The 26070-nt window shown below is 44.0% G+C and overlaps 1 protein-coding gene across 6 annotated transcripts; it reads left to right on the forward strand.

Annotated features, from left to right (window-relative positions):
• Positions 1-305: 305 nt before the first annotated feature.
• On the forward strand, positions 306-24239 carry LOC111955930 (anillin-like). 6 transcript variants are annotated; one of them, XM_023976310.3, is made up of 24 exons: positions 306-492; positions 7321-7474; positions 7910-8386; positions 8589-8941; positions 10267-10765; positions 10977-11227; positions 11420-11527; positions 11654-11843; positions 12059-12279; positions 12480-12631; positions 12878-13025; positions 15431-15566; positions 15740-15919; positions 16202-16328; positions 16444-16492; positions 16597-16650; positions 17164-17190; positions 17451-17469; positions 17654-17766; positions 18112-18165; positions 18532-18618; positions 20398-20505; positions 20726-20898; positions 21274-24239. In XM_023976310.3, exons 1-24 carry the CDS (start codon positions 475-477, stop codon positions 21386-21388), a joined length of 3813 nt encoding a protein of 1270 aa, XP_023832078.1. In that variant the 5' UTR covers positions 306-474; the 3' UTR covers positions 21389-24239. The 6 variants fall into 6 exon arrangements, with proteins under 6 accessions (XP_023832078.1, XP_023832079.1, XP_023832081.1 ...); XM_023976311.3 differs by having other exon boundaries at positions 10980-11227; XM_023976313.3 differs by having other exon boundaries at positions 10270-10765.
• Positions 24240-26070: the final 1831 nt, after the last annotated feature.

Below are 26070 nucleotides of genomic sequence, written 5' to 3' on the forward strand. Positions count from 1 at the left end.
GTCTGGAAAGCCATTTGACTAGATGTTCAAGAGTCTTATGGCTTGGGGGTAGAAGATGTTTAGAAGCCTCTTGGACCTAGACTTTGTTATTTCACTTTGGCGTATTATCTATTTCACTTGCTTTGGCAATGTAAACATATGTTTCCCATGCCAATAAAGCCCTTTGAATCGAATTGAGAGAGTGAAACTTGAATCTGATTGGCTATACTGCGTCTGTCTACGCCCATTGTGTTTATCATTGGCTGTTTCGTGAATCCTGCGCGATTCCAACCGTCGGAGTCTGCGCGGTGAAGAAAGCGCTGAAATTCAAATCTTGAACAGATGTTTCTTTAATAAAAAACAGGAACGGAGGCGACTGGTTTGGAGAAACGTCGGCTCTTAAACTTTCCGCGTTTGTGGAATTAGGATAGATAAACGATAATTATTTAATATAGCTAAGTCAGTAGATTTGAACAAAGATAAACTATTATCGGAATGGATCCGTTTACCGAGGTGAGTGCACATGTTCTTTATTTTATCTACTATAGCTAATAAGTAATGGGTAACATTTGCCAGCAAACGTTAGCTACCATTCCATGGCCAGCTAATGTTAGCTATCAAAAACAATTTGCTTGTTGCGTTGCATTAAGATGTTAAACTTGTTTGATAACCAAAATACTCAGTGACTGTCATTAAACTACGTATTTGTAGCACTGAAATAATTCTGTAAAACCTGCATGCAAGCTGACGTTAATCACGTGTTAATTTAGTGGGCGTTAGTTAACTGTTAACTACCTCGTTCATTTGTTCTTCAACAAAAGGGAATTTAAATATTTTGTTAAATAGCTAACTTTGGCTGATTTCAAATGTTTAACCTTAACTGAAAGTTGTTGGAAACGTTGCTTGTTAGATAGCCAAGTCAGCTGTTATAGAAGTTACATCTAAACCCCGACACCTTCCATATCGTAGCTCCTGTTCTAAAGGTATTTTTCCTCTTCATAATTATAATGCTGTACGTTACATGCCTGCATAAAGCAGTCGGATGACTGTCTTCTTGTCAACAACTCCAGCCCCTCCCTTAACGTGCGAGCAGGGAGTGCGAAATCTACAATTCCCTTATTGGGAATGAATGAATGGATTCCAGTCTCCCCAGGACAAGTTGGAGCTTGGAATAGTTCCAACCTTTGACTGTATTAGTCAAAACTACAGTATGACAAAATTAAGAGTATGAATACAGGAGTTAACTTTAGTGTTTTCATTTACACTGGGTGTTTTCCCCTTAATTTCCATACAGCAACTGCCTGACAATTTCCCTTTTAAATTTCACTATCAATTTGACCAAATGCACCATGAGGAGGACTAGCTAGATTTCATTTTAAAAACCACTCTGGTTTGGAACTGGTTGTGTTCCATGACAACTCAGATATAGAAAAAGCAGCGGCCATCAGCAGTACACAAAATCCCTCAAATTTCCACTCCAACCAATAGAAAGGCCTCGGGACATTTCAAATCCAGTAGCCACAACATGACAGGAGTGGCTCATTCCTAAAGAATGACGACCACTTTAACAAGTTTTCCACACGGCCTAGCCGGGTGAGAGAGCTGCTCAGGCAACTCTGAAACAGGCAGGAATGTGTTGTATTGCACTGTAGCAGCCAGGGCAATAGATCATGCCTTAGGACTGTTTGCTTTGGACTGGGAGGCCAGCTAGGGTTTTAGTGTACAGATGAGAAGAACAGACAGGACATGAGAAGGCCAGGGAGAAGGATTTTAGAGGCAATGGCAGCCTTTTATCTCCTTCAAACCCAGTAGTTTTTGTTGACCCTGTGATGTGGACGAAAGCCATAGACCCCCCTCCATCCACTGTTCACTATGGGTTCAATAAAATAGAACAGAAAGGAAAACATACTAAAATAGCACCAACTTAAAGGGCAACTCCACCACTTTTCAACCTCATGTTTATTATCTCCAGCACCAAACCAATGTCTACATATGTGAAAACAGTGCGTTTCTGATCTGTGGTTAAAAAGATGAGAAGGACATAATCAACGTTTCTCTGATATCAGTGTAGAATTTAAACGTAAGAAAGTGATTTTCAAAACCTGCAATGAGTTTCTAGCCAGAGGGGGTGTATTTTCTTGCCCACCACGTCACCGCAAATCTGTGTTTGAAAATCACTGTCATTGGGTAGAACTTTTTAACATATTTTTCTAGAAATTTGAAACTTTAACTTACAGTACCAGTCAAAAGTTTGGACACACCTACTCAAGTGTTTTTCTTTATTATTATTTTTTACTATTTTCTACATTGTAGAATAATAGTGAAGACATCAAAACTATGAAATAACACACATGGAATCATGTAGAAACCAGAAGAGTGTTAAACTAATCAAAATATGTAATATTTGAGATTCTTCAAAGTAGCCACCCTTTACCTTGATGACAGCTTTGCACACTCTTGGCATTCTCTCAACCAGCTGCATCAGGTTAAATGCATTTCAATTAACAGGTGTGCCTTGTGAAGTTAATTTGTGGAATTTATTTTCTTAATGCGTTCGTGCCAATCAGTTGTGTTGTGACTAGGTAGGGGTGGTATACAGAAGATTGCCCTATTTGGTAAAAGACCAAGTCCATATTATGGCAAGAACAGCCAAAATAAGCAAAGAGAAATGACAGTCCATCATTACTTTAAGACATCAAGGTCAGTCAATCCGGAACATTTCAAGAACTTCAAGTGCAGTCACAAAAACCATCAAGCGCTATGATGAAACTGGCTCTTATGAGGACCACCACAGGAAAGGAATACCCAGAGTTACCTCTGCTGCAGAGGTTGAGTTCATTAGTTACTAGCCGCAGAAATCGGCAATTAACTGCACCTCAGATTGCAGACCAAATAAATGCTTCACAGAGTTCAAGTAACAGACACATCAACATCAACTGTTCAGTGTGAATCAGCCTTCATGGTCAAATTGCTGCAAAGAAACCACTACTAAAGGACTCCAATAAGAAGTGACTTGTTGGGGCCAAGAAACATAAGCAATGGACATTAGACCGGTGGAAATTTGTCCTTTGATCTGATGAGTCCAAATTTGAGATTTTTGGTTCCAACCGCCGTGTCTTTGTGAGATGCATTTTAGATTCTTCAAAGTAGCCATTATTTGCCTAGATTACAGCTTGGCATTCTCTCAACCAACTTCACCTGGAATGCTTTTCCAACAGTTTTGAAGGAGTTCCCACATATGCTGAGCACTTGTTGGCTGCTTTTCCGTTACTCTGCTGTCCAACTCATTCCAAACCATCTCAATTGGTTTGAGTTCGGGTGATTGTGGAGGCCAGGCCATCTGATGCAGCACTCCTTCTTGGTCAAATAGCCCTTACACAGTCTGGAGGTTTGTTGGGTCATTGTCCTGTTGAAAAACAAATGATAGTCCCACTAAGCGCAAACCAGATGGGATGGCATATCGCTGCAGAATGCTGTGGTAGCCATGCTGGTTGTGTGCCTTGAATTCTAAATAAATCACTGTCACCAGTAAAGCACCCCCCACACATCACAATTCCTCCTCCATGCTTCACGGTGGGAACCACACATACAGAGATTATCCGTTCACCTACTCTGCATCTCACAAAGACACAGCGGTTGGAACCAAAAATCTAAAATTTAGACTCATCAGACCAAAGGACAGGTTTCTACCGGTTCCTCTCTAGGTTTCTTCCTAGGTTCTGGCCTTTCTAGGGAGTTTTTCCTAGCCACTGCTTCTACACCTGCATTGCTTGCTGTTTGGGGTGTTAGGCTGGGTTTCTGTATAGCACTTTGTGACATTGGCTGATGTAAGAAGGGCTTTATAAATACATTTGATTAATGAAATACATTTGATACTGTATGTAGACATAGGGCTGGGCGATGTGGCCTAAAATCATCTAGATTTTAAAATTATTTTATTTTTTACTTATGGGCAATTCAAAATATCAAGATTTGTGCAATTTTAAATGTAAAATGCACTGCATTCAAATAGTCAGCAATAATCAAATTAATTCATGTCTTGTGAAATTATGCCTAGGTTAAAAGTAAGCCTTCCACAACAATGCAACCCACTAATAATTTGTTGCAATAATCACTGATCTGACTTTCAAGTACCCTTTTGTTTACACATTTTACCAGAACCATGCATAACGGACCAATTTCTTGTAGCAGGCATTATGGAAAACTAACACAGGTCTCATAAACATCTCTCAAGCAACAGCCCACATGCTCGTGAGTAGCAAGCTAATCTTTATATTTAAAGTGTAGCTAACTTGGATCTATTTGCTAGCTAACAAGATAGAACAGTTGAATTGTTATGAACACACCGTTCTGTCTGTCTCCAACTGTTTGACCAGCATGCTAGCCTGTCCACTTTGTTCAGATGTTGAAGTCAAGTGGCCTACCTCATTTCTCAGAATGAGAATGAGTTGCCAATTCCTTATGTTTTTATGCTTATTGCACATTTATTAACAGACTAGACAGCTACTATAACAGTCTGTGGCTAAAATGCTTCTAGTGGTATGTTGGACTGAGCATCAGAAATGTTGCATTAATTTTCCAGAATCTGTGTTCATTGATACTCCCGTTTTAGTGTGGTCTGCTCTGGAGGAGTTGGAAATCAAATCAAATCAAATGTTATTTGTCACATACACATGGTTAGCAGATGTTAATGCGAGTGTAGCGAAATGCTTGTGCTTCTAGTTCCGACAATGCAGTAATAACCAACAAGTAATCTAACCTAACAATTCCCCAACTACTACCTTATACACACAAGTGTAAAGGGATAAAGAATATGTACATAAAGATATATGAATGAGTGATGGTACAGAATGGCATAGGCAAGATGCAGTAGATGGTATAGAGTACAGTATATACATATGAGATGAGTGATGTAGGGTATGTAAACATAAAGTGGCATAGTTTAAAGTGGCTAGTGATACATGTATTACATAAAGATGGCAAGATGCAGTAGATGATATAGAGTACAGTATATACATATACATATGAGATGAGTAATGTAGGGTATGTAAACATTATATTAAGTGTCATTGTTTAAAGTGGCTAGTGGTACATTTTTACATAATTTCCATCAATTCCCATTATTAAAGTGGCTGGAGTTGAGTCAGTATGTTGGCAGCGGCCACTAAATGTTAGTGGTGGCTGTTTAACAGTCTGATGGCCTTGAGATAGAAGCTGTTTTTCAGTCTCTCGGTCCCTGCTTTGATGCACCTGTACTGACCTCGCCTTCTGGATGATAGCGGGGTGAACAGGCAGTGGCTCGGGTGGTTGTTGTCCTTGATGATCTTTATGGCCTTCCTGTGACATCGGTGGTGTAGGTGTCCTGGAGGGCAGGTAGTTTGCCCCCGGTGATGCGTTGTGCAGACCTCACTACCCTCTGGAGAGCCTTACGGTTGTGGGCAGAGCAGTTGCCGTACCAGGCGGTGATACAGCCCGACAGGATGCTCTCGATTGTGCATCTGTAGAAGTTGTGTGCTTTTGGTGACAAGCCGAATTTCTCAGCCTCCTGAGGTTGAGAGGCGCTGCTGCGCCTTCTTCACAACGCTGACTGTGTGGGTGGACCAATTCAGTTTGTCCGTGATGTGTACGCAGAGGAACTTAAAAACTTACTACCCTCTCCACTACTGTCCGTCGATGTGGACAGGGGGGTGCTCCCTCTGCTGTTTCCTGAAGTCCACAATCATCTCCTTTGTTTTGTTGACGTTGAGTGTGAGGTTATTTTCCTGACACCACACTCCGAGGGCCCTCACCTCCTCCCTGTAGGCCGTCTCGTCGTTGTTGGTAATCAAGGCCTACCACTGTAGTGTCGTCCGCAAACTTGATGATTGAGTTGGAGCGTGCATGGCACGCAGTCGTGGTGAACAGGGAGTACAGGAGAGGGCTCAGAACACACCCTTGTGGGGCCCCGGTGTTGAGGATCAGCGGGTGGAGATGTTGTTACCTACCCTCACCACCTGGGGCGGCCCGTCAGGAAGTCCAGGACCCAGTTGCACAGGGCGGGGTCGAGACCAGGGTCTCGAGCTTGATGACGAGTTTGGAGGGTACTATGGTGTTAAATGCTTGAGCTGTAGTCGATGAACAGCATTCTCACATAGGTATTCCTCTTGTCCAGATGGGTTAGGGCAGTTTCGTGCTTTCAGTTTCACGCGAATGCTGCCATCAATCCACGGTTTCTGGTTTGGGAATGTTTTAATCGTTGCTGTGGTACGCATCGTCAATGCACTTTCTAATGAACTCGCTCACCGAATCAGCGTATCGTCAATATTGTTGTTGGACGCAATGCGGAACATATCCCAATCCACGTGATCGAAGCCGTCTTGAAGCGTGGAATCAGATTGGTCGGACCAGCGTTGAACAGACCTGAGCGAGGGAGCTTGCTGTTTTAGTTTCTGTTTGTAGGCTGGAAGCAACAAATGGAGCCGTGGTCAGCTTTTCCGAAAGGAGGGCGGGGGGGCCTTATATGCGTCGCGGAAGTTAGTATAACAATGATCCAAGGTTTTACCAGCCCTGGTAGCACAATCGATATGCTGAAGAATTTAGGGAGTTTTGTTTTCAGATTAGCCTTGTTAAAATCCCAGCTACGATGAATGCGCTCCAGGGTGTGTGGTTTCCAGTTTACAAAGAGTCAGATAAAGTTCGTTCAGGGCCATCGATGTGTCTGCTTGGGGGGGAATGTTTGCCTGAATTTGAGGAGTTGATACATAAAAAGGCTGTTAGTAATGTTAAATTCTCCTTTATTACAGTAAAATGTCTTCATGTGTTTGTGTCCATATGACCGATTCTGTTGGACCAAACGTCAAATACAAATAGCGAGTTGAAAGAAGTGATCTTTCATATTTGTTACTGTGAGTGGGAGGGGCTTTGTGTGCATGTGTAAATGGGAAGATGCTCAGTAACAGTGGAAGGGGCGAAGGAGACGAGACCAAAAGACATGAGAACAGGCGAACATAAACGCTCATCAAAAATGTTTACAAAATATGGAATATCGCACAAAAACATGCATTCGAATTAATCAAATTAATTTTATATCGCCCAACCCTATGTAGACACTGGTTGGGTGTTGGAGATAATGAATGAGGTTGAAAAGTGGCGGAGTTGCACTTTAAGTTTACAATGGTGTGGAATGTCCCTCAGGATGTCACTTTTATGTGCTAGTCAATGCTGGCTGGACAGTACAGGGGGCTACTACTAAGTCCTGTTCTAATTAGATTCAATCAAATTAGGAAATAGGAGAAAGTGCACACAGTGCTCTAAATGTAAATGTTATGTCATAATGACGTATTGTTTTTCTTCCCTTTTCAGAAACTCCTGGAGAGGACCCGTGCTCGCAGGGAGAACCTGCAGAAGAAGATGGCAGAGAGGTCCACTGCTTCCAACAGACAGATGGTCAAGAGAACTAGGGAGCCTCTGGCTGAGACTTGCAACAGCCTGGTCACAGAGCCTGTCGTCGACAAAGGTAAGGAAGGCCTTCCTACAAAAAGATCATACACTTTTTTTCTCAAAGGGATACAACATAAAATACATCAATTATTATTTGCGAGCACAGTGCTCCCTCTGGTTGCGATAGTGAATATGGTGTAGATTAGTTTTGTTTTATTTGAAACCCCAGACTGTTCCATTAGCCTTCAGGAAGTGGTCGAACTTCCTGACCTGCATGTGCAGAGCTTTCCGTACAGGAAGCTTGACTGTTGAAACTGCTCAGAGAATGATCTGATCAAATCAGAGTGGGATGGGTCTAGTCTTGCAGCTTTCCCTATGCTGTGTACAAAAATAGACAAAATGGTGACTTTTCAGATTGTCTGTATATCAAATACTTATATTCATTTTGTGGATTGGAAATCTCCCAGTGTGTAAACTTAACTCGTGGTGTGTTTCTTACTTGTCCCCCCAGCCCCCCAACATTCCACCAAGCCCTCTCCCTCCAAGCGGAGTCGTTCAGGTGAACTTGACAAGCCCACCATTATTGGTGAGGAGAACAGGGAGCCTGCAATGCCTCCTCGCACCCTGACCCCTACTCTGTCAGATCCCCAGACTGACCGGAAGCCCCCAACAGGCCCAGCCAGCATCCTCTCTGCCTCTTCTCTAGAGAGGGTGGATGTCTGCCCTGCTCCTCCCATTCCTGAACCAGAGCCCATGGTGCCAACACAGCTTGTCCCAGAGCAGGTCAGGACCAGGGAGGTAGCGCGCCCTGCCCCAAAACCAGAGAAGGTGGCTGTGAGTGCTGCTCCACAGAGGACCAGGCCTACTAGCCCAGTTCTTCAGAGGAGCAGAGAAGAGCAGAGGGAGGCTCCCACCTCCTCCACCCCTGCTGCCATGAAGTCTCGCCTGGCCAGACTAGCTGAACAGAGGCAGTACTGGGACTCTGAAGGTAAGGAGCATGGTCTTTTGACTAGCTCGATCATTTCATTTGTACATGTAGCACCTGCTTAACCATGTATAGAAGACCTGGATTTATTTATTTTTTACGCAACTTCTAATATCAGTTTTGAATTATACTACAACAATCAAATTAAACACATGTTAGTATTTTGGGCTGACAAATTTGAATATCTATGTTTTTCCCCTCCAAGGTACATCTGAGGTTCCAGACATCCCAGCAGCTCTGTCTCCAGTGAAGAACCAGACACAGTCGAGGCAGGCTGTAGCCCCAGTCCCCACACCCGTCCATGCTGCTGCGTCCTCAGAGGCCCCTGTAGGCAGGAAGGGTCGGCTGGCCAACCTCGCAGCTACCATTGGGTCCTGGGAGGACGACCTCAGCCACGCGGCCACTCACAGAGACAATGCACAAGGGAAGCCTGGTAGTGTCAGTACCGCCACCCCTGCTTGGAGGAGAGAGGCTGGAGCCAAACCCACCTCTGCTGCTGCAGACCGTCCACAAATGAGTCAGTCATCAAACAGAAAGCCTGCTCTGGATTCCAACCAGGTGAGTCACCAATCAATCAAATGTATTTATAAAGCCCTTTTTACTTCAGCCGATGTCACAAAGTGCTATACAGAAACCCAGCCTAAAACCCCAAGCAGCAAGCAATGCCGATTTAGAAGCACGGTGGCTTGGAAAACTCCCTAGAAAGGCAGGAACCAAGAGCGGAACCAGGCTCTGAGGGGTGGCCAGTCCTCTTCTAGCTGTGCCGGGTGGAGATTATAACAGAACATGGCCAAGATGTTCATAGATGACCAGCAGGGTCAAATAATAATAATCACAGTGGTTCGTCTCCCGGGTGGCGCAGTGGTCTAGGGCACTGCATCGCAGTGCGCCACCAGAGTCTCTGGGTTCGCGCCCAGGCTGGGCTGGGTTCGCGCCCAGGCTCTGTCGCAGCCGGCCGCAACCGGGAGATCCGTGGGGCGACGCACAATTGGCATAGCGTCGTCCGGGTTAGGGGGGGTTTGGCCGGTAGGGAGGGTTTGGCCGGTAGGGAGGGTTTGGCCGGTAGGGATATCCTTGTCTCAGTATGTAAAAAAAAAAAAGTCATAAAATGTATGCACTCTACTGTAAGTCGCTCTGGATAAGAGCGTCTGCTCTTGGCCGGTAGGGATATCCTTGTCTCAGTATGTAAAAATGTAATAAAATGTATGCACTCTACTGTAAGTCGCTCTGGATAAGAGCGTCTGCTAAATGACTAAAATGTAAATGTAAAATGTTGTAGAGGGTGCAATAGGTCAGCACCTCCAGGAGTTCATGTCAGTTGGCTTTTCATAGCCGATCATTCAGAGTTTGAGACAACAGGTGCGGTAGAGAGAGAGTCGAAAACAGCAGGTCCAGGACAAGGTAGCACGTCCGGTGAACAGGTCAGGGTTCCATAGCCGCAGGCAGAACAGTGAAAACTGGAGCAGCAGCACGACCAGGTGGACTGGGGACAGCCAGGAGTCATCAGGCCAGGTAGTCCTGAGGCATGGTCCTAGGGCTGAGAGAGATAAAAAAATATATATAAAAAAATCTCACACCGGATAAGACGGGAGGAATAATCCAGATATAACAGACTGACCCTAGCCCCCCTACGCATAAATACAACAGTTGACTTAGTTACTAGTCATAATGTTCCTGACTGTATATCAATATGTCAATGCATGGGAGAAACTGATTCTATACAGCCATTTTGAATGTGAAAAATAAGAAATTAAGATATGAATTGGTGATACTTTGCAAGAAAGCGGTGTGCAATAACTTATTTTAAATAGTTATGTTTCGACGCACAAGACTGAGATTTACTGAACAGTTTGGTTAATAATTTCCCTCTTGCATTTCTTCAGCAGCCTGTCCACTCCCCAGTCAAGTCCACCAGAGTGTTCCCCCCCAGCCCTCAGAAGACTGAAGTACCTGAAGCCAGACCAGCTCTACGGACAGGCAGAGGTCTCCCCTCTCCTGTATCCAGTCCCCAGAGGAGTTACCAGGGGAGAGCCTCAGCCTTCACCCCCAGCCCCCAGAAAGGTGCTCTCTCCTCAGCCTCACCTGTGCCTCAGAGCCCCCTGAAGAACCAGGCCCTGTCCCGAGCCCTGGAGGTCAACGGTAGCCCCGAGAAGCCAGAGCTCCCCACACAGCCCTCCACCATCGGGCCCACTAGACCCTCTGTCCTGCAGACCAGGGAGAGGTTCACCAAGGAGACCACCCCGGCCACTCCCCTGCAGCAGAGAGGCACTGCTGGAGCAACTGGACCATCTGTCCTGCAGACCAGGGAGAGGTTCACCAAGGAGACCACCCCGGCCACTCCCCTGCAGCAGAGAGGCACTGCTGGAGCAACTGGAAATCCAGGTGAGCGAGAATGAGCACTCAACTTAGCTTTGTTGTGTTTCCTACGCTAAAGTCAACAGCTTATTAGGATGTTCTGAAATATCAGATGTTTTAATACACAGTCTCTGCTCATTTGACAATTGCTGGTCAAACCATTGCTGGTTTCAAACATGTGTATGTCCACTTCCATTGTCCTCCAAGAGTTACTGAATATTTTCTATTCTATTTCCAGCAGGTGTCAAGTCGTTCATGGAGCGTTTTGGGGAGAGGTGCCAGGAGCGTTCTGGCCTGAGTTCCCCTGCTACCTGCCATGGAGCAGCCACTCATAACCCAAACGTAGTGAACCTGTCTCGGGCAGGCCTGGCTGGTCGTACCCCTGTAGTGAGCCAGTCTGTGACCCCCAACACCAGGCTGGTGCAGGAGAGGCTGAGAGCTGCCCAGGCTGCCAACACTGCCACCGCCCTTGCACAGAAACAGAAACTGGTACGTACAGTTCACTTTATTTACCTAGACCATCTACCTTAATGTCTTTAGTTTTGCCTTTGTACAGCACTTAGGCGTTTCTTTTTGTAATAAATAGCTTTTTTAATTATTTTATTAAAAGTATTACATTTATGACATTTGTTTTGTGACCAGACTGATGGAAAGTAGTCCTTTTCTTGTTCTTTATTGCAGGAGCGTGAGTCGGAATTGGCTCAGATTCGTAACCGTTTCCAGAAAGGGAACAGCATTTGGAAGAACAAGGAGGAGGTGGCAGACACCAAGAAACTCACACAGGCCAAGGTTGGTGGGGAAATATATTTCGGTCCCGCTTGGACAAAACTTCATATCTGCAGACTGGTGTATGATGGACGACTGCAAAGCAGTTAATGAAGGAAATGTTATTGAGCCTGTAATAATTTCTCTCAGGATCTGATTGAGCAGCCTGAGGAGAGAGGGCCTGTTGTCTCCCAGCCTGATGATGAGCCAACAGCTTCCCCTCTGGATAGCCTGAATGCTGCTCCCAAGAAACCCACCGCCCCAACCTTCATCCCTGTGAAGAGAGTAGAATTCTCCGTGGAGAAGCCTTCTGAGGAAGAAACACAGGAGGAGGAATCAGGTACTGTATTTACTGAGTACACTACTTGATCATACTAACTTGGCTTTCTGAAGATTACACTAATCATAGAGGTCTTCGGATGCTTTAATCAGATGCAAATGTCTGAATTTTTGTCTTAAGTTTTCGGTCATTATCAAACTTAATCAGAGCAGTCCCCCTTATAATTTAAGAGATGGCGTCACTGTAACATTCCACTCACTATTGTCTCACTGCAGACGAAGAAGAGAGTCATGAGATGGAGATGAACGTGGACCAGTCCAACAACTCTGAGATCAACAACTTTGACGGGTTCCAGGACCAGAGTGAGGAGCTGAGTGGTGAGGAGGGTGAAGGAGAAGAGGAGGAAGATAAACTGAACATCTCCTCGATGTCCATCCTGGCCCCCTTCTCTGAGTCTGTGGCTGCTGTGATCAAGAGTCCAGTAAGGAAGATGATGGTGAGTTACAGTACAAACCTGGAAACAATGGGGGGAAATGCTAAGCATACAAAGCATAATAATCTTTCAGCTATTTAATGTAATGGACTGCTTTTGAATGGAAGCTTGTCATATTTTTTTTGTGCCCATGTACTAATGTCATGGCTAGTAATGACATTTTTGGGCCAACATAATACATCTTTATGTATATCCCTGCCCAGACGTCGACCCCAGCCAGTTCATTCAACGCTAAGAGCCAGACTCCTGACATTGTTTCCAGACCCAGTAAGTTCCAAAGGGCTCGCTTGCTCCGGGCTGGATCATCAGACAGCCTAGAGACAGACGAACATGAGGACCACAACCTGCCCTACAGGTAACCAACCACTCAACGCCACATATCCTAACTGGTGCCTTACTGAATTGATGGTATCTAATGTAACTGGCTGAGGTTCAACCCTTCAAATGATACGTCAACAACATTTTTATTTGTCATTTTAGTTTCGCTGAGTTCAAGATACGACCCCTAACTATTTTCTCTTAGGTCATTCAGACTCTTGTATCAACACTCTGTTGATACTTGTTCACCCTCTACATGTGTTTTCTCTTCTTTCTCTTCTAGTATTGATGCGTACAGGTCGACCAGGATCAAGGAGAGTACTGAGAGGCCCTGTGTGAAGCAGGTCATCGTGAAGAAGGAGGACGTGTCTCGGAGAGCAGCAGAGGAGCCCAGGAGCCAAGGACACACCAGCATCAAACAGAAGATGAAGGTAAAGGCACGGCAGACCGGTAGGATTGTTGAGCGTCTGCCGGCCGAGAGTACTTAACACCTCTGAACAGAGTGCCGCTGTAATTTGCAAACTGATTCCACATGTAGAAAACGGACGGAAATTACGTACGTCAATCGCCAATGGCGGGTGGTCCTTATAACACACTGTGCCGACAGCAAGTAAACGAATGGCCCTGTACTGTTCAGACCAACAAACTGAGTTTTCTCCTGTTGTGTCGTCAGTAAACTTAATGATGGTGTTGGAGTCGTGCTTGGCCACGCAGTCATGGTTGAACAGGGAGTACAGGAGGGGACTAAGCACACACCCCTAGAGGGCCCCTGTGTTGAGGATCAGCGTGGCAGATGTTGTTGCTTAGACTTACCACCTAGGGGCGGCCCATCAGGAAGTCCAGGATCCAGTTGCAGAGGGAGGTGTTTAGTCTTAGGGTCCTTAGCTTAGGAATGAGCTTAAAGGGCACTATGGTGTTGAACGCTGAGCTGATGCTAATGAACAGCATTCTCTCATACAGTTGAAGTCATAACAACTCGTTTTTCAACCACTCCACAAATTTCTTGTTAGCAAACAATAGTTTTGGCAAGTTGGTTAGGTCATCTACTTTGTGCATAACACAAGTAATTTTTCCAACAATTGTTTACCGACAGATTATTTCACTAACACAATTCCAGTGGGTCAGAGGTTTAAATACACTAAGTTGATTGTGCCTTTAAACAGCTTGGGAAATTCCAGAAAATGTCATGGCTTTAGAAGCTTCTGATAGGCTAATTGACATCATTTGAGTCAATTGGAGGTGTACCTGTGGATGTATATCAAGGCCTACCTTCAAACTCAATGCCGCTTTGCTTGACATCATGGGAAAAGCAAAAGAAGTCAGCCAAGACCTCTGTGAAAAAAATTGTAGACCTCCACAAGTCTGGTTTATCCTTAGGAGCAATTTCCAAATGCCTGAAGGTACCACGCTCATCTGTACAAATAATAGTACGCAAGTATTATCACCATTGGACCACGCAGCCGTCATACCGCTCAGGAAGGAGACGTGTTCTGTCTCCTAGAGATGAACGTACTTAGGTGCGAAAAGTGCAAATCAATCCTAGAACAATAGCAAAGGACCTTGTGAAGATGCTGGAGGAAACGGGTACAAAAGTATCTATATCCACAGTAAAACGAGTCCTATATCGACAACCTGAAAGGCCGCTCAGCAAGGAAGAAGCCACTGCTCCAAAACCACCATAAAAAAGCCAGACTACGGTTTGCAACTGCACATGGGGACAAAGATTGTACCTTTTGGAGAAATGTCCTCTGGTCTGATGAAACAAAAATAGAACTGTTTGGCCATAATGGCCATCTTTATGTTTGGAGGAAAAAGGGGGAGGCTTGCAAGCTGAAGAACACCATCCCAACCGTGAAGCATGGGGGTGGCAGCATCATGTTGTGAGGGTGCTTTGCTGCAGGAGGGGCAAAGTTAAACAATTTAAAGGCAAATCTACCAAATATTAATTCAGTATGTAAACTTCTGACCCACTGGGAATGTGATTAAAGCTGAAATAAATCATTCTCTACTATTAATCTGACATTTCACATTCTTAAAATAAAGTGGTGATCCTAACTGACGTAAATCGGGGCATTTTTACTAGGATTAAATGTCCGAAATTGTGAAAAACTGAGTTTAACTGTTTGGCTACGGTGTATTTAAACATCTGACTTCAACTGTAGGTGTTCTTTTTGTCAAGATGGGAATAGGGCAGTGTGGAGTGCAATAGAGATTGCATCATCTGTTGGGGCGGTATGCAAATTGCATTTTGACCTAGGGTTTCTGGGATGATGTGAGCCATGACCAGACTTTCAAAGTACTGCATGGCTACAGACGTGAGTGCTACTGGTCGGTTGTCATTTAGGAAGGTTACCTTTGTGTTGTTGGGCACAGGGACTATGGTGGTCTGCTTGAAACATGTAGGTATTACAGACTCTGCCAGGGACAGATTGAAAATGTCAGTGAAGACACTTGCCAGTCGGTCAGCGCGTACTCGGAGTACACGTCCTGGTAATCCTTCTGGCCCTGCGGCCTTGTGAATGTTGACCTGTTTAAAGGTCTTACTCACATCGGCTACCGTGAGCGTGATCACTTCAGAGTGAATTTCAGAGGTGGCCCTGTCCTACTGTTGGGAATAGTAAGAGATGTAGTAGTAGAGTATAAAATGTCACTCTGTACAAAAACCAGACTTCATAGATTCAAGGTGTAAGTGCTCTGAGTGCAAAATATGTTACTTCTTATAAGTACATCCCTTGGGATCTATTCCCCCTCATTCCATGTAGGTTCTTCTGACCACTGATGATGATTTCCTCGTTCCATGTGACCAATAAGATGTCATCTTTCTGATTACTTGTAGGTTCTGACCTATGAGATGAACCTGCAGCAGACTGTGATCAGCCAGGCTAGCCAGGCCCTGAACTGCTGTACTGATGAGGAGCATGGGAAAGGCTCGCAGGTGGAGGCAGAGGCTGAGAGGCTGCTGCTCATAGCCAGTGAGTTCCCCTTCCACCCCTACAACATCAGTGCACACACTGATAGCCAATCCCAATTTGCTCCATACCCCTTGGGATGGGCTTTTATATCTTAAGACTATCGACATGCATTTCACACAAACATTGCATTCTGTTTTCTTCAGTCTCTTACGTTTTTTCTTGTCACCCTCCAGCGGAGAAGCGGGGGGCACTGAAGGCAGAGTTGGACCGTCTGAAGGGAGAGGGTCCTAGCGGTCATAGGAGGGGGCAGGGTGGGGACATGGGGGTCTCCGCCTCCAAGGGATCCATCTCTCTCCTGGAGCTACGATTGCCCCTCAAGGCTGACTTTGTCTGCTCTGCTGCTAACAAGCCAGGTAGAGACCCAACACCCAACAATTGTTACTTAATTATCTCTTCTAACCATGTTTTTTTATTTGTATTTTTGTTGGTGAATGATGTATGTCTTTAGTGTGTAATGTGCCTTCAACCAAATTGCGTTTGTGGACAATGCAGTTATATTGATCTCCTGTTTTCCACATTGTACTGTCTAAAACAAGATACAAGTAGATTGTTCAATCCAATTGTAATATACTTCATGTATAGTGTGTTAGACTGAACTCATGACATTTTCCACTTTATGTATGTGTTTATTCCAGAGTGGTCCAGCCATTACTTCTTCATCATGATCCGTGCTGGAGCTGAGAATACAGTTGCTACTCCACTAGCCAGCACAAGTAGCGCTATCAGTGGAGATGCAATCACCTTCTCTACCAAGTTCACCATGTGAGTTAAACTGCACCAATTGTCTCTCTGAAATGCTGTAGAATAGTACCACTGTCATGTCATGCCCTCTCTGTCATACATGTTCTAATGCCTTTCTCGCTCTCTTCCATTTTAGGCCTGACGTCTCTAACGACTTTGCAATTGATATTGAGGTTTACTGCCTGGTGAGTTCTTGCTGCTTTTTGTAAATGCAAATGTGATGATTGTTATTGTTTGACGAGGACTTGAGCTGAGATATTACTCACTCTAACCCTGGTTATTTCTACAGGTGCAGAAGCGCGAGTTGAACCCTGACAAGAGGAAGAAGCCCAGCAAGTCAAAGGTGTGATTTAATCAAATATAGTGTAACAAACTACAATTCAGTTTATTGAATATTTGAACTTGGAATATTCTTCTAGTTTCTACTTGAATACAGTGCGATTGTTATGTATCAGAAAATGCATTTATACCATTGCATTTAGAGATATGTTTAAACAAAGTCCTGTCTCTAAGATGAGATTTGGTAGAGCTGTGTTCACGAGGCCCACAAGTTGTGCTTGTCAGTAGGGACTCATTTTTAAAAAAACCTACTCACCTTTTGGTGTGGGTGTACTGTAATTTTACTGCTCGGTAGTAGAACAGCTAACACTAGGCATACCTGGGCCTACTGCTTCCCAACACACATTAGGCTCCACTTTCCATTCCAACACACGGTGAAGGGTCTCTTTTGAAAGGCTTTGTTCACAGCTCTCAATGGTAGGGTTGGTTTAGTCAGTGTTTTGAATTACCCATTCATTCACTTGTCTATGTCCTGACGTAACCACTTCTGAAACTGAATCACCTTTTCTCTTTCTAGGCCATCACTCCCAAGAGGTTCCTCTCTGTAAGCTTTCATTCTTACCGTCCTTCTCTAATACACTACTACCTTCTGGTCATATACAGAATGTTTGTTTGAACACTTATCGTATCTGTTCAGGGGGATTGGTAGGAATGATCGCCACATGGAAAATGTAGAAATGCATTATACTATTATTCTGTTACTGTTGTCATATATGATGTTTGCAGTACGTAAAGTCAGCGATCTTGTAAATGATTCTAAACATGCCTCTCCTCTTCGTAACATCTCTCTCTTTGCCCCTGTAGAAGAGCAGTTTGACTCCAGGTAAGGATACTTTTTAAATAACTGCTGCTAGTGGATAATTTTTATGGTTTTACTTGCAGTAATTGTGATGTGTGGTTAAGTTGATAATTCTTATTCATTTTGCAAGTCTCTCTGGATGATAATGTCTGCTAAAACACTTTTTTTTTTATAGCTTAAACAAAAAAATCCTCTTCTCTCTTTGCAGTGGTGGCCAGTCCTGGGGGCCCTAATACAGTCCGCACCAGTAACTTTGTCCTGGTCGGGTCTCACAAGCTGACTCTTGCCTCAATTGGGAAAAACAAGTTTCTATTGGAGAAGGTAAAATCCAAAGACTTTTGTAACATTTTAACTTTTTTGTTCTGACTCTTCACTTCCATTTCTGTCCTGAATTCACCCTCTATTTCCACTTAGGCTGACCTCTGCTGTGTCTGCACACAATACCAGTTAATGTCCAGGGTAATCGTAGGGTAGGGGGTAACATTTGTAGAAGTTAGAACTGACTGTTGTCCTGATAGAGGCCGGAACAGGGAGACAGGCCTGCAAATCTGAAACACAACGCGCACACACAGACAGTCTTTGTTCTCCCACCTGCACTGTCTGTGTGCTGCCTGCCAGCCTCGGACGCTCATTCACTCACACACTCTCCTTGTTTCTCTCTTTTAGATCAAATATGAAGGCATTGAGAGAGAGCTTCTTAGAGACATGTTTCACAGCAAGGTTGCTACTCCATCCATAACCACTAATATTTTGGGGTGTGTGTGGTGGTTTGTGACCAAAATATTCTGCCTCTGTTGTGGCACTAACATTTCTAACCTCAATCTACAAGTTGGTTGTTATTGTCGTGAGGAAAGTAAGTTGTGCTGGATGTCTTTTGTATGTTTTATTTTTAAGTGGGTGTTTCAGGCACAGTATCCAGTTAAGTTCTCACCATCCAGCCAACTGACTCTTATTAGAAGACAACAGGATTGCAATTCTACCTAAAACCTCATTAACCCCATCTGTCCTGTCACCCAGCATTTGGTGGAGGTGTTGGTTGTTTTTCAGCTGAGGCCTGTGTTACATGTCCTGTGTAATCTGTTCCAGGTGCCTTTCCTGTGCCCCATGGAGGGCCATATCTACCTGAAGATGCAGTGTGAGGTGGGCTCCCTGGTGGAGGAGAGAGGCTTCCTGGTGAGTACACGCATGCATCAGATGCCGTGTAGACATACAGTGGGGCAAAAAAGTATTTAGTCAGCCACCAATTGTGCAAGTTCTCCCACTTAAAAAGATGAGAGAGGCCTGTAATTTTCATCATAGGTACACTTCAACTATGACACAAAATTAGGGGGGGAAATCCAGAAAATCACATTGTAGGATTTTTAATGAATTTATTTGCAAATTATGGTGGAAAATAAGTATTTGGTCACCTACAAACAAGCAAGATTTCTGGCTCTCAGACCTGTAACTTCTTCTTTAAGAGGCTCCTCTGTCCTCCACTCGTTACCTGTATTAATGGCACCTGTTTGAACTTGTTATCAGTATAAAAGACACCTGTCCACAACCTCAAACAGTCACACTCCAAACTCCACTATGGCCAAGACCAAAGAGCTGTCAAAGGACACCAGAAACAAAATTGTAGACCTGCACCAGGCTGGGAAGACTGAATCTGCAATAGGTAAGCAGGTTGGTTGAAGAAATCAACTGTGGGAGCAATTATTAGGAAATGGAAGACATACAAGACCACTGATAATCTCCCTCGATCTGGGGCTCCACGCAAGATCTCACCCCGCGGGGTCAAAAATGATCACAAGAACGATGAGCAAATATCCCAGAACCACACCTAGTGAATGACCTGCAGAGAGCTGGGACCAAGATACAAAGCCTACCATCAGTAACACACTACGCCGCCAGGGACTCAAATCCTGCAGTGCCAGACGTGTCCCCCTGCTTAAGCCAGTACATGTCCAGGCCCGTCTGAAGTTTGCTAGAGAGCATTTGGATGATCCAGAAGAAGATTGGGAGAATGTCATATGGTCAGATGAAACCAAAATAAACTTTTTGGTAAAAACTAAACTCGTCGTGTTTGGAGACAAAGAATGCTGAGTTGCATCCAAAGAACACCATACCTACTGTGAAGCATGGGGGTGGAAACATCATGCTTTGGGGCTGTTTTTCTGCAAAGGGACCAGGACGACTGAGCCGTGTAAAGGACAGAATGAATGGGGCCATGTATCGTGAGATTTTGAGTGAAAACCTCCTTCCATCAGCAAGGGCATTGAAGATGAAACGTGGCTGGGTCTTTCAGCATGACAATGATCCCAAACAGACCGCCCGGGCAACGAAGGAGTGGTCTTCGTAAGAAGCATTCAAGGTCCTGGAGTGGCCTAGCCAGTCTCCAGATCTCAACCCCATAGAAAATCTTTGGAGGGAGTTGAAAGTCCGTGTTGCCCAGCAACAGCCCCAAAACATCACTGCTCTAGAGGAGATCTGCATGGAGGAATGGGCCAAAATACCAGCAACAGGTGTGTGAAACCTTGTGAAGAACTTACAGAAAACGTTTGACCTCTGTCATTGCCAACAAAGGGTATATAACAAAGTATTGAGAAACTTTTGTTATTGACCAAATACTTATTTTCCACCATTATTTGCAAATAAAATCATTAAAAATCCTACAATGTGATTTTCTGGATTTTTTTCTTTCTCATTTTGTCATTTTTCCTCATAGTTGAAGTGTACCTATGATGAAAATTACAGGCCTCTCATCTTTTTTAAGTGGGAGAACTTGCACAATTGGTGGCTGACTAAATACTTTTTTGCCCCACTGTAGCCTAAACATAGATTTACAGATCTACATCACCCATGCCCTCAGGTTGTCAGACTAACATTTTGTTATTTAGAGGGGAGACGTTTGAAATTTCACCTTGGACAGGCTTGAACGCTTTCTTAATCTGTATATTTTTTGTTTTACAGACTATGTTTGAGGATGTGAGTGGATTCGGAGCATGGCACAGGAGATGGTGTGTCCTGTCAGGATACTGTATTTCCTACTGGACCTACCCTGATGATGAGAAACGCAAGGTAGGGGGATGTTGAAGCCACCTATTGGAGTCTTTAGTTTTGAATGATGAGCCCTGTGAGTAATTTTTCAGGACCAGTGGGAATAGGCATTCAGGTTTTGTGGTTATTCTTGACGGTTTTAATGTACCAGTATGTCAATTCATGTTGCTATCAATTAGAGTAGCTTTTAATGTATTTTAATTGTCATTACATTTCTTTGGGTGGGTTCATGTCTGTCTAGAACCCAATGGGTCGCATCAACTTGGCCAACTGCACCAGTCGTAAGGTGGAGCCAGCCAACCGAGAGTTCTGTGCCAGACCTAACACCTTTGAGCTGATCACCGTCCGGCCTCAGAGAGAGAACGACAGAGAGACGCTCGTCAGCCAGTGTGAAAACACCATGTGTGTCACCAAGTAAGTCACTGGTCGAAGTTGCTATAGTACCCTGTGTTGTTTTGTAGGCAAATACCTTGTGTGGAGCAGTTATTTGAAGTCTTGAAGATTGATGGCTTATTTTATGACATTTGACAGACTGAAGACCAAGTTTTCTATTTTCTGCACTCTACTCACTGAAGTGAGCACTTGTTCACTCCCCCTCAAAGATTTTAAAACAATTGGATGTGTGTAGGCAGTGTCTAGTGTTACCATATTTCTTAAAACAATCCAATGCTTTTAAATCATTCAGGGAAGTGAACGAGTGCGCGCTTCCGGGAGAAGGGAGGTAAACTGACTTGGGTCTCCGGTCCAGTATACTGAAAGCATAATATGACTCTTTCCGTGTACCTGCAGGAACTGGCTGTGTGCTGACACAAAGGACGAGAGGAACCTGTGGATGCAGAAGCTCAACCAGATCCTGGTGGACCTGCGCATGTGGCAGCCAGACTCCTGCCACAGGCCTGTGTGAGAGCACAGCTCCCCCGCCTGGACTAGAGGGCTAACAACACCCTGCATGGTTCTGGGTCTTGCATATGGACTGTCACGATCAGTGACACTTACGATGACTAAGTGCAATACAGTATTAAAGTTATTAAATAGGATTTACAGGTGTATTATATTTTTAGAGATGCTTTAGTGGACAGTCAAGACAATTTAAGTCAGGGATGGGCAACTGGGGGCCCCCTTTTGTATCCCCCCATTCTCCAACTCAGTCTGGGTCTCAACCAGGGTTTTCATTAGGAAAATGGACGTTTGACCAGCCACATTTTAATTTACAGGACATTTGAGAAATCTGCCGGAGCCATATGTATTGGCTGCGTAATCTGATTAGGGTGTCCACCCACAGTGCTCAGAATGACAGAAATCACATTTTGATTATGGTAAGTCATATTAACAGAACATTCAAGTCGGCTGCAGCGATGTGCGGTCCTGATTCTGATGGCCACTTTGAAGATGTTAGAATAACTGTCCACATTTACCTTTCCTCGGCCAACAACACGAGCAACGGACAGCAAAACCACTAGCTATGTCAATCTACTATCCTTCATAGTAGAAAAGTTGACCTATTCTATTGGTCAGCTTGTTGAGAAATAGCCTATTCCAAACAGACTCTGAGACGGTTATGGGAAGATGGAGCCCAAATTCATACAATCAGTAGACCTAGGCGACATTAAAAAAATGACCTTAAAGCAATGAATCTGATGCAACCAATTCAAACGTTTAGCTTAATGTTGATACACTATGATCCCATGGCGCTTGCAGTGCCAGGGTTGTGGGTTCGATTCCCACAGGGGACCAGTACGAAAATATATGCACTCACTACTGTAAGTCGTTCTGAATAATAGCGTCTGCTAAATGACAAATGTAAATGTATTGACATTATAAGCTCAGCAATGTTCACAAGGCAGTAGGCTATGTGCAAATGTTTGTTCCATAATACAGTTACTGGGAAAAGACCAAAAGAGCACCGCACCTGCAAGCAGTTTCATGTGATAGATGAAAATATCCGTTAGACATTTAGAAAGAGGAGATCTAATAGGCTAGGTTCAGGTTTCAAACAATGAAGTATATGTTTTCAAAATGCATAGCCTACTGCCTCCAAAGTGGTGTGTGACGCGCTGATGAAGCCTGCCTTCTGTTGCTGTTTGAGATGCTGCAGCAGCTCTCACTGTCTTACATATTTTCCGCTCTGTCTGTATGCTGTAGGGGTGTGATAAATAAGATGCATAAAGAATATACTGTTGCCTACGCATGCGCCAATTTAATTCCACTAAATGATGCAAATGAACCTATAGACCGATAAGCATGACAAGTCAAATGTATTTCTATCAATGAATAGGCAACAACAACAAAAACATTTCACAATGGGATCCCCCCCCCCCCCGGACAATTTGCAGGTGCAACTTTATATCATCTTTTCAACTTACCGTTGAGAGGTAGAATTTAGATATGTGGTTGTGCATCGGCAGTTTCTGTTAAGGCAGTCACTCAATTATCCCATGTCAGCAAACATTTTTTTGATTGGTAAGTTAGTCATGGTCAGATTACAGATGGGGGCCCCATTTAGTCCGCTGTCAAGGGGGGCCGTTTAAAATGTTTTTCTCAAGGTCACTGCATGTGTGTTTATGGATGTGGGTACTCAGACCCACAAGCCACTGGGGCCCCTCATGATGAGTTAGGATTTTGTTGGCCCCACCCTTATCAACGTTGCTTATTCCTGGTTTAAGTTATGAGTGTGAGAAATATCAGTAAAGCCATACTTGTGTAGATATTTCAGTATTGACAAGGGCTGCTGGTGCTTTTACACAGTCCACACTGACCCTGTATTTTATACGCACGTCCAAAGTGTTGGGAGGCCATACCCTCAAATATTTGAGAGAATTGAGAAAGTAGCATTTTGGTTGTCTATGCTTATACTCCCACTATGCATCTTGCTGATGAGATATGGCTTCATAGGTTGACTTTGTTTTGTCTAATTTAACATTTTGAATCAATATTTAAGTTGATGTGTCACAAAACCAATTCTAGAATTGTCGGTGCGAAGGTTATGCACCAGAATATTGTGTGTGAATGCTCCACTTTTTCATAGTATTGGGAGAATGGCATGATTGAAAGCATTGTTGAACAACCGTAACACCTATCTGATGATTTTAGATTTAGCCACACAATTCTCTACTTCAATACCCTTTTCCTTTTTTGCTATTCCCTTTTTTCCCCCTTTGCAATCTTCGCTAACCTTATATTTATCATGTTGCGCACTGTGGGTAGAAACTTCTAGGCTGTCGAGACTACCGAACAAAAAGGCCTTTAATATTGTTTGTTTTTATGTCAATGTTTTATATTTTTGTGTCCAGGTTTTAAAGGGTTACAGTTAAACAGGGGGTGTGGATCTGCAGGTATTGGTATATTATACCACCATTCTATTGTAATGGAAAACTTTGACAGTTGAGATTATTGCAAATCCTTTTTTGTATGGGCAGATTTCTATTCTCATTTTAGTATAGCTAGCTCTACACTGTCATTAAGTTAAAAGCTTATTCTCAGTTCAAGTTTTAAGCATGTGCTTGGAGGACTGAAGATGCTATTCGCTCTTGTGATTTTTACAGTGATGTTTTGGGGAGGATAATATGCCTTATCTACCCATTAATTAGTGCACAAAATGTTCATTATTCTCCAAATGTTGGCAGTTCTATCATATCCCCTGATCTGTCCTGTCTAAATGCCAGTCTTTCATTGGAACAACAAGCACTCCAAAGATTCATTGGATGTACTGGTATTTCTAAAAATGAGACTTAAATAAAAGCCAGCTTTAACCAAAATAGTTGGGTTTCTTTCAAGCTGATCAGAGTTGCAGTTTCATGTTATTTAGGGTACTTTATCTTGTTTTTAGACCATGTAGAAGAGCATGTCAATATAACATAGGCTGGAACCATGTACAATTGAACTAAATAGAATGGCTAAATTTAAACGTAATGTCCTTGATAGAATAATGCCGAAACCACACAGATTCAGTAAACAGTGTCGACATTTGCGTGAGAGTAGAGTGTGTTACTCCACATGGCTTAAGCCAGGGGTGTCAAACTCATTTCGCATCGTGGGCCACATACGGCCTAGGGAGATGTCAAGTGGGCCGGACCATTAAAATTATACCATACTCTGCTATAAATAACCAAAATATCATGTCTTTCCTTTGTTTTGGTGTAAAGAAGCAATTAGGTAGCTGGCTTTTACCGCTGCTTCACTGACTTCTCGGCTCTGGATGAAAGTTGACTGCTGTTTCCTCAGACCCGCCAGCAATTCGTTAATCTTATCTCTTCTCAGTTGTCCTTGCAAGCCGTCATATTTTTCGCTGTGATGAGTCTCGTAGTGGCGTCGAATATTATATTCCTTCAATACCGAAACTTGTTGCAAACACACCAAGCACGAAGGTTTTCCGTGCATCTCTGTAAATAAATAGGACGTGGTCCATTTTTCTTTAAATTCTACACTCCTTATCTACTTTTCTCCGTTTGGATAACGACATTTTGGCTAATGAGGGTGTAGCGGAGAGGTAGAGACCAAGGTATTAACAACGTCGTAACAAGCAGCATTTGGCGCATTGATACCGTCTGCTGTTTTCAGTCTGTCTCAGTGATGCAGCTTGTCTTCTACTCTGATGGAAAGAGTGCGCCCCTTAGCGGATAATCCATGAATTGCAGCGAATTAAAAATATTAATTCCATGTCTTTTATGCATTTTTTCCACTTTCAAATTATCCTGCGGGCCTGATCGAACCTCCTTGGGGGCCGGTTCCGGCCCGCGGGCCGTGTGTTTGACACCCCTGGCTTAAGCTAAGCAGTGTGTAAATTATGTGGACACCCCTTTTTTTAAATGTGTGGTTTTGGCTGTTTCAGCCACACAAGCATTGGCAGTAGAATGGCCTTAGTGAAAGCTCATTGACTTTCAACGTGTCACCGCCATAGAATGCCACCTTTCCAACAAGTCAGTTCGTTACATTTCTGCTCTGCTCGAGCTGCCCCGGTCAACTGTAAGGCCTGTTATTGTGAAGTGGAAATGTCTAGGAGCAACAACGGCTCAGCCCCGACGTGGTAGGACACACAACTTCCAGAACGGGACTGGCGAGTGCTGAAGCACTTAGCGCGTAAAAATCGTCTGTCCTCGGTTGCAACACTCACCTGAGTTCCAAACAGCCTCTGGGAGCAACGTCAGCACAAGAACTGTTCAGCTGGAGCTTCATGAACTGGGTTTCCATGGCAGAGCAGACGCACATAAGCCTAAATTCACCATGCGCAATGCCAAGCATCGGCTGGAGGGGTGTAAAGCTTGCCTCCCATTGGACTCTGGGGCAGTGGAAACGCATTCTCTGGAGTGATGAATAGTGCTTCACAATCTGTCAGTCCGACTGACGAATCTGAGTTTGTCGATGCCGGGAGAATGCTATCGGCCTGAATGCATTTTACCAACTACATTTTGGTGAAGGCAATAATGGTTCGGGCTAGGCCCTTTAGTTCCAGTGAAAGGAAAACTTAACTCTACGAAATGCACAGTGACAGAATTCAGAACATGGCCTGTTCTTAGTGTACATTAAATCAGAACAGTAGGTGAAATTTAAGAGGGCCAAATAGACCAGATTATTAGGGTGAGGCACATG

Source organism: Salvelinus sp. IW2-2015, linkage group LG31 (assembly GCF_002910315.2).
Source record: "Salvelinus sp. IW2-2015 linkage group LG31, ASM291031v2, whole genome shotgun sequence".
Lineage (NCBI taxonomy): Eukaryota > Metazoa > Chordata > Actinopteri > Salmoniformes > Salmonidae > Salvelinus > Salvelinus sp. IW2-2015.

Coding starts and splice junctions, on each gene's coding strand:
- LOC111955930 (XM_023976310.3), top strand. Junction 12,280..12,479: donor GTCCAGTAAGGAAGATGATG/GTGAGTTACAGT, acceptor ATCCCTGCCCAG/ACGTCGACCCCAGCCAGTTC. Junction 18,619..20,397: donor TGGAGGAGAGAGGCTTCCTG/GTGAGTACACGC, acceptor TTTGTTTTACAG/ACTATGTTTGAGGATGTGAG.